Source organism: Chrysemys picta, chromosome 6 (assembly GCF_011386835.1).
Source record: "Chrysemys picta bellii isolate R12L10 chromosome 6, ASM1138683v2, whole genome shotgun sequence".
Lineage (NCBI taxonomy): Eukaryota > Metazoa > Chordata > Testudines > Emydidae > Chrysemys > Chrysemys picta.
The window spans coordinates 4,697,501-4,711,287 of record NC_088796.1 but is presented as its reverse complement, the minus strand read 5'-3'; the positions used below and the strand labels follow the sequence as shown (position 1 = coordinate 4,711,287).

Sequence of the window (13,787 nt, the reverse complement as noted above, 5' to 3'; positions counted from 1 at the left end):
ATTGCATGGGTTCAATTACACTTCCTCATGAAAACAGCAGCAGCAGAACAGAAATGGCACCTGGCCCCTCTTTTTGAATGTCAGCTTAAAAACCAAGATGTTAGCTGGTGTCGTTCCCGTGGGCATTCGTTGTTCCGATAAGATGGTGGAATATGAAATAATCTTTGGCCAGGGTTGTAACTTCAGGCACCCGCTGGGTACTGGGCAGAGCTCAGGGCCCACTGAGGGAGAGCATACAGCAGCAGTGTCATAGCTGCTTTGGAAAGGTGCCGTATGTGCTCACCGGCACTGGTTTTGCGATGCTAGCAGGGTGGAGGAGAGCTGGCCATCTTCCTTGCAGCCATGTCGTGCTGTTAGCCATGCAGCTAGTGCTTGGGAGAGTACTAGATTTGTCCTGTGTCCAGCTCCCGCACTGGTGCAATAGGGAAGAGGTGCCCAGCAGCCTTTTGTTACCCAGCGCAGGGGCTGGCAGAATTTGGCCCTTTGTCTCAGAGTACGTGGAAATGACCAGACAGTGGGAACATTAACTTGGAAAGCCATAGGCGCTGACTCCCTGGGTGCTCTGGGGCTGGAGCACTCATGGGGGCGGGGGGAAATAGTGGGTGCTAAGCACTCACCAGCCACAGCTGTTTGGTGGTGCCCCCCATTAGCTGATTGGAGGTGCCAGCAAACAGTTGTTGGACGGCTGGGGGAGGGGCTTGGGGGCGTGAGGAGTGGAGCGGGGGTGGGAAGAGGCAGAATGAGGGTGGGGCTTTGGGGGAAGAGGGTGGAGCAAGGGCGGTGATTTGTGGGAGGGGGCGGAGCAGGGGCAGGATGAGGCAGGGCCTTGGGGAAGGGGTGGAGTGGAGGCGGGGCATCGGGGCAGAGGCATAGTGGAGTACCCCTGGGGAAAAGAAAAACTCAGTGCCTATGTTGAAAACCAAAGCTCAGCCTGCCTGTTTAGGGGCTTGTCTACACTTGAAATGCTACAGCAACACAGCTGCTCCCCTGTAGTGCGTCCGTGTAGACATTACCTAGACTGACGGGTGGGGTTCTCCATCGGTGTAGGTAATCCACCTCTTCTGTCGACCTAGTGCTGCCTACACTGGGGGTGAGGTCGGCTTCACTCCACCGCCCGGGGGGGTGGATTTTCACACCCCCGAGCAACATAGTGAAGCCGACAATTTGCTAGTGTAGACGAGGCTTAGGAAAGTAACACAGCCTGCAGCATAGAACTTCTGCACTTTGCAGCCTGTCATTCACAAGGTAACTGCTCCCCTGGAGTTGTTTGGCATTTATGGTCTGTGTAACCATGGCGTATAATAGCTGATGAGAATGCCTGTGGGTAAACAGCCAGCTCCTACCACGCAGAGCTCTCGCCAGATATCACTCAACTTGCGTTCAAAGGCCACACCATGCCTGTCCTCAACGAGGGACCTTGCCAGCAGGAACTGGCTGGCTGTCCCCCTCATTCTTGCAGTGTCTAGCTTGTCTACATGCCAACATTGTACAATAGGTCTGCACGTTGCATTACAACCATGCATGTACCCGTGGATTCTCGGGCTGCTGATGCCCATGCTGGGAACAAGGGCTTTGGGAGGAATGTGCAGATGTGAAGCTCATGTGAAATGTGGTTGGGAGGGACCATCCAACCAGTGGTTTCTTGCAATGCTTTTTGTTTCATGCAGACAGGCCCAAAGATCGACCACCTCTGAGGAAGAGCTATGTGTGAAGGACTTTCTTTTTGGTTTAAGTGATTCTTTTTCTTTATGACCCTCACATATTGGTGTCTTTGAACCGGTGCCCACAGCAGCAGTTACTGAAAGCTAAAGTCCACCTCTGCCGGTGGCTCTGCTTTCCCTGGGGTGGTAAACTTGCACTGCCACTGCAGACCTCGGAGTGAGCCCTTCATGTACGAAGCAGCTGGCAGATCTATGTAATAATTCATCATTTGTGCCTTTGGCATCAGCCCCCTGAGATTTAGTCCCTGAGTCAGCAGTATGTGAATGTGTCAGCTCAAGGCGGCAAGAGCAATTTGCAAATGTGTCCTCGCTCGTCCGGCAGTAGCGTTAAGGAGCTGGTGCTCTTGTTCAAATGATTCCTCCCCGTTTTAGCTTTTTGAATCCATGGAAGTTTGGAAAGACAGCTGCTTTCTCCCGTGATGTCCAGATCTATCCCTAGCAGTAAAAGAATAACAAGACTAATTAGCAATACGTCACATTTCTGTAGCACTTCACAAACCGTACCTAATCTATCCTCACAATCCCCTGCAAGGTGAGGCAGGGTGATTGTTCCTGTTGGCTTAGGGTCAACATCTTCAAACTTGTGGCCTTAAAGTTCACCCCAAATCCACATTTTGGCAACAAAGTAACCCTCGCTGATCTTACAAGTGCTGACTGCCAACAGCTGCCATTGACCTAACTGCAGGCACCTACGTTTGAATATTTACGCCTAGGTGATCCGTTATTAAGTACTTCCTCCAAGACCACTCAGTGTACATAGCACAGCAGGGACTAAGACCGGCTCTTCAAACTTCCAATCCAGGGCTTGATCCTCTGGTTTAATAAACGATGAACCTGTCACTTCCTGACCGTAACACAATTTGGGGGCTGCCACGCTCTGTTTAAATGGATGTTGATGGGGCAGGGAAGGGTTTCTCTACTAGTTAGTAGAAGCAAAGTGGATACTAAAGTGTCTGGCTGCCAGCTAGGAATGCCCCAAAGAGCAGGAGAGTCTGAGTACTGATCAGTGGCAGGCTTGCTAGACCCAGATATTTACAAATCAGAGGACAAGCCACAAGCTTTAGTCCCACCCAGAACTACTCACAAACCCTGTTCCCAAGGCAGACAAGCCCATTTCCTCTATGTGCATCACGGCACTATAGCTTCTGTCATTAAAAGAGCCGGGATTGGATGGTTATGACCCTGCTCTCACACGCACACTCAGATATTAACACTGACCTCGATGGATTTGTCGCAGTGGGGGATAGAGAATAAGACTGAGAATATATTATTGCCCTTATATAAATCGATGGTACGCCCTCATCTCGAATACTGCGTACAGATGTGGTCTCCTCATCTCAAAAAAGATATACTGGCACTAGAAAAGGTTCAGAAAAGGGCAACTAAAATGATTAAGGGTTTGGAACGGGTCCCATATGAGGAGAGATTAAAGAGGCTAGGACTCTTCAGCTTGGAAAAGAGGAGACTAAGGGGAGATATGATAGAGGTCTATAAAATCATGAGTAATGTGGAGAAAGTGGATAAGGAAAAATTATTTACTTATTCCCATAATACAAGAACTAGGGGTCATCAAATGAAATTAATAGGCAGCAGGTTTAAAACAAATAAAAGGAAGTTCTTCTTCGCGCAGCGCACAGTCAACTTGTGGAACTCCTTACCTGAGAGGTTGTGAAGGCTAGGACTATAACAGAGTTTAAAAGAGAACATGATAAATTCATGGAGGTTAAGTCCATTAATGGCTATTAGCCAGGACGGGTAAGGAATGGTGTCCCTAGCCTCTGTTTGTCAGAGGGTGGAGATGGACAGCAGGAGAGAGATCACTTGATCATTGCCTGTTAGGTTCACTCCCTCTGGGGCACCTGGCATTGGCCACTGTCGGTAGACAGGATACTGGGCTAGATGGGCCTTTGGTCTGACCTGGTACAGCCTTTCTTATGTTCTTATGTTCTTAGTGTATCCAGCAAAGCAGACATTTCAAGTTTAAAAATACCAGCGCATTCCCATTCAGGTTAACTTCCCTGACAGCTAGAATCATGGTAGATAGCGGGAAGTTGTTACACTCAGAAGGGCTCTATTTTCCATACCAAAGGAGAGAGAAACGTTTTAAATGAAGCTTCAATCCTGTAGGAAAGGTCACAACTCCTGCCCCCCTAAAGAAGCGGCAGGGAGATGCCTCCAGGGTGGAGAACCACCCTTCTAGAGCAGCCAAATGATTCTTATTGGTGATCCCTGGTTCCTTTGCAGTGTTCAAAATCCTATTCAAGCCAGTTTCTGGACACCTTTGATGCTCACCACATGGCTGTTGACGCAGTGAGCTGGAATCCCTACCACATGAAAATCTTCATTTCCTGCAGCTCTGACTGGACTGTCAAGATCTGGGACCACACCATAAAGTAAGTCTTGCTGCGTCCTGGCCTTGGCAGCGGGAAAGTGTGATTGATGCTCTCACAATATAAACATACACCATGCAGCTAGCTTTGTCTGCTAAAATCTATGGTTACAGTTTCACCATTAGGTGGATTTATTGCTTATTAGTCTCTCTTACCCTCCTTGTTTGCTTTTTCCTGAGCGTAGCAGTTCCTTCAGTAATAAGAGCAGGTACAGCCCTGGATTGCTGCCTACGTAAGTGTATCTAGGACTAGGGTGAGATGCCCTGCAGGCCATGATTTAAAAACGTTAACAGACCTACACCAGGTACCAGCCCTCTGGCTTGGATCCAGGCCACACAGGTCAAAACAGGGCCCTGCAGTTCAAGGTGGCTGCCCTGGTGTTTCAAAGCCCTGCGTGGCATTGGATCCGGCTACCTGAGAGATCCACTGTCCCTCTGCAACCAGGACCTCTCATCCGCGCTGTGTCCCACTGGAGCAATGATACTGTTAGCCAATCAGAGCCTAGCAAACTCGCTGCAGGAAGAGATGACCGACCACTAATCTCACCCCATTCAAACATTCACTCAAACTTTCCCACAATAGCTCCCTCATTCTCTCAAACACAAAATCCCCTAACCCTGCTTCTTGGCTGCCTGGGGTACAGCATCAGAGGGTTTCGTCTTGAATGTCTTCTTCGGGAGTGACATGTAATCGGACAAGATCTTCTTCACCCCAGGCCTTTCTTTCCAGGACCCCGATGTTCATCTTTGACCTGAATTCTGCTGTGGGGGATGTTGCCTGGGCCCCTTACTCCTCCACTATCTTTGCTGCGGTCACCACGGATGGGAAGGTAAGAGGCTTTTTTTGAACTGGGAGGGGATTAAGGAATCTAATATCCTGGACAGAGAAGTGGCAGCACAGCTGACAGCAGGCTGCTGGTGGGGTGAGCTGGGCGGCTTCATTTGGGATGGAGGAGTCGGAATTTGCCATGTGAGTTAGTCTGGGGGTGGGGGGCCTGGCATGGAAGGGGGCTCTGTCCAGGGAGAGCAGGAACACTTTGGTGGATATTGACCCTGTGCAGCCTTAATCTCTCCCTTCCCACCCCCGACTCCATAGCACACTGGCGTCTTAAAGCAACAGTGCTGTAGAAGCCAAGGCCAGCAACACTTCCCATTGTTTCCCAGGCACCTCAACTCCGTTTCCGTAGCAAGCTCACCCAGGCCAGAAATCTTTAGCAGACATCCAAGGTTTCTTCTGCACAGCAGTGCAAACTCCTCAGCTGGTCTTAAATGGACGCCAAGCGCCCTTTGGGGGACATTAGGGATCAGGTGCATAACTCGATGTGGCCACGCCAATCTCATCAGGATAAAACAGGCATGTATGTGTCTCTCTCTGTATACAACGTATAGGGACTGACACGGACAGGAGGGGAGTACCCTCTCCATCGCGTGGCATTCTTAGCCCTCTCTGCTGGGCATTCAGTGGATGTGCAAGATCAGCATGGGGTATAGTTCTTTGGGGACCAAGCCCCAGGCATAAGCAATCGCAGCTCCCATTGAAGCCAAGAACATTACACCTGTGACGGGTTGGGTCACAGAAACCCCCTTGGAACTGCCACCTGATGTGCTGAGACTACCTCTGAGCCCGTTTTCCCTGCTAGCTTGGGACTTCAGTACCCTGTCTTGTTGAGCCAGACATGCTAGCCTGCTGCAAACACAGACCCAGGTCTGAATCATGTCCCCCAAGAGCTGCAGACTTAACTGAAAACAGCTTAAGAAGTGCTCTTGTCTCTAGCACCCAGACACCCAGGTCCCAATGGGGTCCAAACCCCAAATAAATCCATTTTACTCTGTATAAAGCTTATACAGGGTAAGCTCAAATTGTCCGTCCTCTATAACACTGATAGAGAGAGATGCACAGCTGTTTGCTCCCCCAGGTATTGATTACTTATTCTGGGTTAATTAATAAGCCAAAAGTTATTTTATTAAGTACAAAAAGTAGGATTTAAGTGGTTCCAAGTAATAACAGACAGAACAAAGTAAGTTACCAAGAAAAATAAAACACAAACATGCAAGTCTAAGCCTAATACAGTAGGAAACTGAATACAAATAAAATCTCACCCTCAGAAATGTTCCAATAAGCTTCTTTCACAGACTGGACTCCTTCCTAGTCTAGGCCCAATCCTTTCTCCTGGTATAGTTCTTGTTAGTTCCAGCAGGCATCTTAGGTGAAAAGCAGGGGATTTCACATGACTGCAGCCCCCTTTGTTCTGTTCGACCCCCATTTATAGCTTTGGCACAAGGCGGGAATCTTTTGTCTCTCTGGGCCCCACTCCTCCTAAATGGAAAAGCACCAGGTTTAAGATGGATTCCAGTACCAGGTGACATGGTCACATGTCCTATGAGACCCCAAGCCTTCATTCTTCCCGGCCTAACTCACAGAAAGGCTTGCAAGCAAACAGAGCCATCTACAGTCAATTGTCCTTGTTAATGGGAGCCATCAAGATTCCAAACTAACATGAATGGCCCACACTTTGCATAATTACAATAGGACCTCAGAGTTATATTTCATATTCCTAGTTTGAGATACAAGAATGACACATTCATACAAATAGGATGACGCCACTCAGTAGATTATAAACTTTGTAATGATACCTTACAAGTGACCTTTTGCATGAAGCATATTCCCGTTACATTATATTCACACTCATTGGCATATTTTTATAAAATCATATGGAGTGCAACGTCACAACACCCTCTTAATCTAGGGATGAATGGAGCCCTTTGAGCACTGGGGATCATGCAGGGCAAGGTAAACCAGAGGGGTAAGCAGACTGCTTTCTTGTATACCTTCCTCTCAGTTACTTTTCCTGCTTTCTCTTACAGCCACTGAGCATGTAATTCACTCCCTTTGAATCCTACTGAACGCCACATTGATACAAGTACATTGCCTCTTACATCATCTTCCTGACCAATTTCTAACCACCTCGCACCCAGTTCTGTTCCCACCGAATTGAGCCAGTGGCCTCCCTGGGAGCTGCACCTACTTGCACTAGATCTGAAACTGGCTCATTAACTAATCCGCACTCCTGTGCGTAGATGCTATTATGCCCATTCTACAGATGGGAAAACCTCATACAGCTGGCATCCGATCATTATTGATCAGAGCTTCCAGGACACAGGGAAGCAAAAGTTAATAACAAAAAAATCCATTATAGTAATGTGCCCAGCGCTGGCCAATGCAGCTTTGCTATAATTAAATGGTATGAAATTAGTATTTTTCACATCATGCTCAGGGGTGGATGTCTCCAAGAATAATGACTTTATAACAAAGTATTTAGAATAATCCTAATGTTGAGTTGATGGGAGATATATTTTTTGCCCCCAACCATCCATCTAGCATCTCGTACAGTTAATTCAGTCCTGGCAGACTGCCTGCAACACTTAGCTAGCCATCATTCATTAGTGCTTCTATATTACTTTAAGACCCCATTGCTCTGAAGCCGTGGGCCAGATTCTCTGCTGGTGTCAGTTGGCAGAGTACTGTAGAAAGTCAGTTGGGCTCCATCAGATTGCACCAGCAGAGAACTTGGCTCTATGATTTCTCGACTGCTATGATCAAGTCAGCATTAGCAGTGATTTCATTGCAATTTAACCTTTAAATTATAGAAGAAAAATCAATTTCACTGATCTATCGGTGAAGCCTAGAAGCCCTGCCACTGTACCAGCTGAGGCTGAGGACTTAGCACATCTCACAAGCTTGGGAATGTCAAATATAGTCCATACTGAAGCAGCCGCCAAGGAAAACCCAAGATGCTGCAGCCTTCAGGAAATGGTGCTGTTTCTAAAGATCCCCTGGCATTTTCCCCAAGAGGTGTGGGAGCCCTGAAGGCCTGGCTGCATTCCACTCTGGGTACCTCATTCAGCCTGAATGCTGGCACAAACTGAATACACAGCTGATGCCTGTGAGTACAAAGCATCGCTGTTTTGCCACGTAACCTTTAGCGATGAGATGTAGATGTCTCCGGATGAATGCAGCCGAGTGACAGCGATATGCCGAGGGCAGTGTTCTAATGGGAAGAGAGTGTAACACCAGATCTTGGCTCCCTTCAGTTTCTTGATCATGCTATCTCCAGAGGGGTTTAATCCTCATAGATTGTGTCAGAGTCTCTGTCAGAGCTCTACCAGCTGGCCAGTTGTTCCTTATATTTAGCTAAATGTTGGTGCCACAAGATCTTTCCATCAAACTTTCCCCTGCTGCCTGCTCCTCTCCCAACCTGATGGATTCATTTCCCAGAGCTCTGCAAATGTGACGATTTGAGTTATGTGGCTGCACTTTCATGACCACGGGCTCACTCCTGCCAGCACTTAGTCAGCCAGACCGTCCCACTGCAGTCAGTCAGCTACTCATGTGATGGAGGGCTGTGGCATCAGGTTCCCAGGCAGGCAGGACACGAGCTACTGTCAGCTTTGTCTCACTGCAATAAGCAATTTGAAAAAACCCTGATCTCTGGAGCCTGCACTTCTTGGCACTGCAGCCTGCGGATTGTTCTTGTTTGAAACAGAATAAACGGCCAAGTAATTCGATCACAGATAGAATTAGAAATTGTCTGTGGGGGAATAGCACAGACTGGGTCGAGTTGGCTGGGTCCCAGGCCAAGATGCTGTAGAACAAGCATAGGTAATGCTACGTTAACGCATGCCGCCTCTTCTGCAGAGCCCTCCCTCAACCAGTTACCTTCCCAGTGTAGGCCACCATTCCAGACCCCTCCCCCACCTATCACTTACCTCCTCCGTGTGGATCCCTGTCCCAGAAGTCAGGCACCGATAGCCAGCCACCTGCCTCTCCACTGCAGTCAGAGATGTACTTTACATGCTGACCTTATGCTTGGTGCTGCACGGTGCTGGTGGTAGTTGGAGGAGGAACCAGCCAGCCCGGCAACCTTCTCTGTGAGGGGGAAGGAGAGGCCTTTCAGGTTAAGAGCCTTGTGCCAGGGTGCAGAGTCCCCAGTATATAAGGGGTTAACTCCAGTTCCCTTTCCCCACCCAGGCACAGATGTTCAGGGGATAGGCTATGAGCAGGAAGGGGGAGAATACCTAGGACCTGGCTCTCTACCAGTGTCAGGGAGAGGACTTGCCCGCTGCCCAGTCTCCAGGCAGCCTAGGACTCTGAGCACAGCTGAGCCATAGCAGGGCTGCTTGATTGATCACTCCACCTGATAGGCCAAGGAAATCAACAGTGACTGACCTCTGACTGCTCAATGCACATGCCTGCAGCTTCATTCCCAGCCTCCTTCTTGCCCTGCTCCAGCCCACTCCAGCCCTGCTTGGTTCCTGACTCTTGACCCTGGGTCTGACTCCTGCTTCTTGATTCTGCCTATCATCCCTGGGGCATAGATACTGGCTTTCTGGCTCCCACTCTGACCACTAAGCCTGACTACCCACATCCTGGTTTGTGACCATTGAGACTCTGGGTTGATCCATAGCTTCTTACTCTTTTTGCTTGTTACCCTGTGTGGTTTGTGTCTGTACAGAATCTCCTGCTGAAGTGACCTCCCTGCTTGCTTCTGGGGTCGGATTGAGCTCCGGCAGCCAGCCGGCTTAAACCTACATTCCTACCTAGTCTGTACAGACCATGTATTAGAAAAGCCAGATGCTCTTGTTCCCGCCCCCCCGCAGCACGCTGCGCCAGTCTGCCCCTATACAGTACCGTCTTTTGAAACATGCAGTAGGCAAAAGTTACAGCAGACACTTGGGGGATCCTTCTGTGTCCGATGTGGAATGGGATTGTTATGTTATATTAGTAAGTTTTGAGGTATTGTATTAGCATATAACACTGGTAGCAGATCACTGTACCATGATCCTGTATGGAAGCAAATAGTTACAGTTGCAGATTATTAGTGTTAATATTTATTATCATCAAGCGAGTGCTAGGATGGGAGCCCGGCTGCCACATCCACCAGCTCTTCCCTGCCGGGGGCACAGGCACAGCCCCTCTGCTTTTGGGGCAACGTGCCTCATGTGCTGGGACTTCCCCGTCCATCGTGAGCTATCTTGCCCCGCAGTATTAGGATGACTTTGGGAACATACGCACATCACCCGCCTGTCCACGCACATCTCTTCCCTGATACCCCATCCTCTTCCCTCCCCCACCCCCGATACCTCACTTGGTTCCCAGCTGCTAAGAGCAGGATTTTGCTCTGAGGAAATATGCAGCAGCCTTAATACTCAAAATGACGGTCTCTTCATGCCATGCATCCGACGAAGTGGGTATTCACTCACGAAAGCTTATGCTCCAATACCTCTGTTAGTCTTAAAGGTGCCACAAGACTCTCGGTTGCTTTTTACAGATCCAGACTAACACGGCTACCCCTCTGATACTTGTCTTCATGCCATGTGTACAGACTCCATCCCCAGCCAGATGATAGCCAGCTCTGAGCCTAACGCTGCACTTCGTCCAACTGGCGCTTGTGGTTCTCGTCTGCATCTCAAGCTCTCAGCTTCGACCAGCTAATCAATTATGTGTCTCCCTTATCAGCCAGGGCTGGTCTTGGTTTTGTGAGCATCTAGTAGGTTTCTGTAATCCCGGTAGCACCTCTGAGGATTGGGTTGGCAGCTGGGGAGCCAGGGGTACGTCTGGCTGGAGGAGCTAGTGATAAAGGAGACGTAGGAGGTTGCTGGCAGGTGGGGGAAAGGGTACAGGGAAGGTGCAGCACTTAGGGCCCAGCATAAAGGCAGCTGGAACCTAGTTAATCTTACAAGATGTATGTAGGTCAGTGGTTTGCACATTGGCCTGCTAAACCCAGGGTTGTGAGCTCAGTCCTTGAGGGGGCCACTTAGTGGTCTGGGGTAAAATCAGTACTTGGTCCTGCTAGTGAAGGCAGGGGGCTGGACTTGATGACCTTTCAAGGTCCCTTCCAGTTCTAGGAGATAGGATATCTCCATTAATTTATTTAGGTCATGGCAGTGGGTAGGGGAGGTGACGGGTGCATGCAGTGAAAGGGATCTGACAGAGTGACAGCCCCAGAAGTGCAGCCACATGTGTGAGGCTGGATGTCATTACTGCTTAGGTTGCAATACAGCTTTGACTATGGCTGATATAAGCTAGCTTCACTGTAGCTCATTAATTACTAAATGGTCCAGGGCCCATCGCAAAATTCACTTCCAGGGGGTTATTGCTTTATTGCAATTCAATGTAGTGATCTACACAGAGACCAGGCTGTGCCTCAAATGATCACTCCTGATTGGTGTAGTTAGTGTGCATCTACTGTGAAAACGATGTATCCAGCCATACCAAAACAAGCACCGACAGCTCTGAAATATATTCCATGAATCACTCTTTGATCCGATGGGCCCGATTTACCATTGCTCTGCGCCTGATCTGGCCATTTACGTCTGTGCAAAGGGGATGTAAAATGCTGCTCAATCAGAATGGAGCATTTTCCAGAAGCTGGGACTGCACGGCAGGAGACGGATCATTCAAAGTGCCCTGTTCTGTTCGTTCCCTCGGAAACACCTGGCATTGGCCACTGTCAGAAGACAGGATATTGGTCTGACCCAGTATGGCCGTTCTTATGTACTCCCTCTGGTGTAAATGGTGACTCAACAAAGGTGGATCTGGCCTTCTCTGTTCATGCCGTGCTCATCACCGTGGTGTGGCATCGGAATCTCTCCTAATGTCGGTCAGTTTGGTACCTATGGCCAAAATGTATTTTACAAAATGTGGTCTGTGGATAGTGCCGTTCAGATTTGTCTTTGATGCAGGGACAAAGCAGAATTTCTAACACGATGCAATCCCTGACGCTGTTCCACAGCCTGAAGTCAAAAGGAGCTCTGCAAGCAGGGGAGCTGCAGGCCGAGGCCTTGTTAAATTAAGCAGCATTTTGAACTCAGTAACCTAAGTGAACCGCTGAGCGAACACAGCCTGGCCCTCTAGCACCACGCTGAGGTGCTGCTTTTGAGGTGACTTCTCAAGCCAGCACCCTCCTGGGTTTTAAAGCCTGAAAGGACTTTTATTATCATCTACTCTGACCTCCGGTACAAAAGGTCAGAGGATGCCACCAATGATTGTTGCATCAAGCCCAAAGGTCTAGCTAAACTAGGGCTTCGGTATCCATCTGTAGTCTTTTGTTTTATCCTTACGTCGTAAGCTCCATGGGGCAGGGACTTTCTCTTTGCTCTGTTTGTACAGCGCCTAGCACAATTGGGACCTGGTACATGACTGGGGCCGCCAGGTGCTACGGAAATACAAATCATAAATATTAATACATTTAGAGAGACATCTGGTCGTGATGTAAAGACTCCAAATGATGGAGAATCTACCACATCCCTTAGTAGATTCAGTGTTTAATTACTTCCACACATTGGATCTCATTCTTCTTCTTTGAGTAGCATCCCTGTGGGTGTTCCACTCTAGGTATATTTGCGTCCCTGTGCCTCACATTGGAGATTTTAGGTAGCAGTGTCCAGTTGGTCCACCCATGCACTCTCCCCATCTCGTGCCCTGCCTCAGGGCTATATAGTGCTGTGTGGGCAAACCGCCCTCAGTTTCTTTGGCCTGAGATGGAGTCTCAGCAGCATCCAATTTGAGAATTCCTCATCTATATCTTACTTTCTGTTTTGAGTTAATAGTGTTAGGTCATAGAGTTTCCGTTAGTTAGTGTTTATACTCGCTTTCTTTTCCTTTTCCTCCCTCAAATTTTTCCCAATTATTTTGTTATTAGAATAGTCAGCTCCCTGTCCTCAGTTAGTTCTTCCTTGTTTATTCCGGTATTGCAGGCATTTCATTTTTCTGAAGACTTACTGGCCTCAGAGATGTCTGACTCGCCCCTACTCGACACTGACACAATCTTGGTACCTGCCACATCTCAGTCCCCTGACATATGTGCAGTACCGAAGGAGTCTCCCTCAGCATCCATGACTGCTCCATCTCTGTCAAGCGATGATGAAGAAGATGATGATGACGATTTATCTTCAGTCTCTGTGGAAGGTTTTCCGTTCCAATACCAAGGAGCAAGTCACCCCGAAACCTCTACAGAACCAGTTAACCACCGCGAGAGATGCAGACCACCCAGTTGGCATGGACACCATTTGGTGCCCCCACCCATGCTCTTTTCACCACCACAGTGGCAATATTGGGACCCATGAGCAGCGTATAGGCATTAATTCTCGAGGCCCCCTAGTGTCGCTCATTGGGATAGGGGAAGGCAATCTACTTCAGCTTCTCTATTCAGAACTCCTGATCCACAAGAGGAGATGGTTTGGGGAACAGGAAGCGAGACTAGACAAAGAGATTACTCCAACAGCTAACATCTCTTCATCCTCTTCTGATGAAGCCGTTATGCCTCCCCTACCACCCCTGCCAGATGTCAAACAGTTTCAAGATCTCATTAAGAAAGTAGTGGATTTGCTACAAATTCTGCTTGAAGAAGTGAAGGAGTCTGAACACAAACTGCTTGACATCCTACATACTTCATCATCAGCTCGCTTTGCGCTCCCTATCAGACATCAGCCACAATACCTCCCACATGCAAGAGAATGGACAAAAATATTACGCAAAAAGAAGAACAGGAGGACTTGTGGCACCTTAGAGACTAACAAATTTATTAGAGCATAAGCTTTCGTGGACTACAGCCCACTTCTTCGGATGCATCCGAAGAAGTGGGCTGTAGTCCACGAAAGCTTATGCTCTAATAAAT

General features: G+C 48.6%; 1 protein-coding gene across 1 annotated transcript in view; it reads left to right on the top strand.

Moving 5' to 3' along the window:
• Window positions 1–13,787, top strand: part of DNAI1 (dynein axonemal intermediate chain 1) — a 297,103-nt gene that overhangs the window by 145,432 nt on the left and 137,884 nt on the right. The window contains exons 17-18 of the mRNA XM_065598665.1: window positions 3,966–4,114; window positions 4,841–4,940. Of these exons, the coding sequence (XP_065454737.1) occupies window positions 3,966–4,114; window positions 4,841–4,940 (249 nt within the window). The remainder of the gene's footprint in view (window positions 1–3,965; window positions 4,115–4,840; window positions 4,941–13,787) is intronic.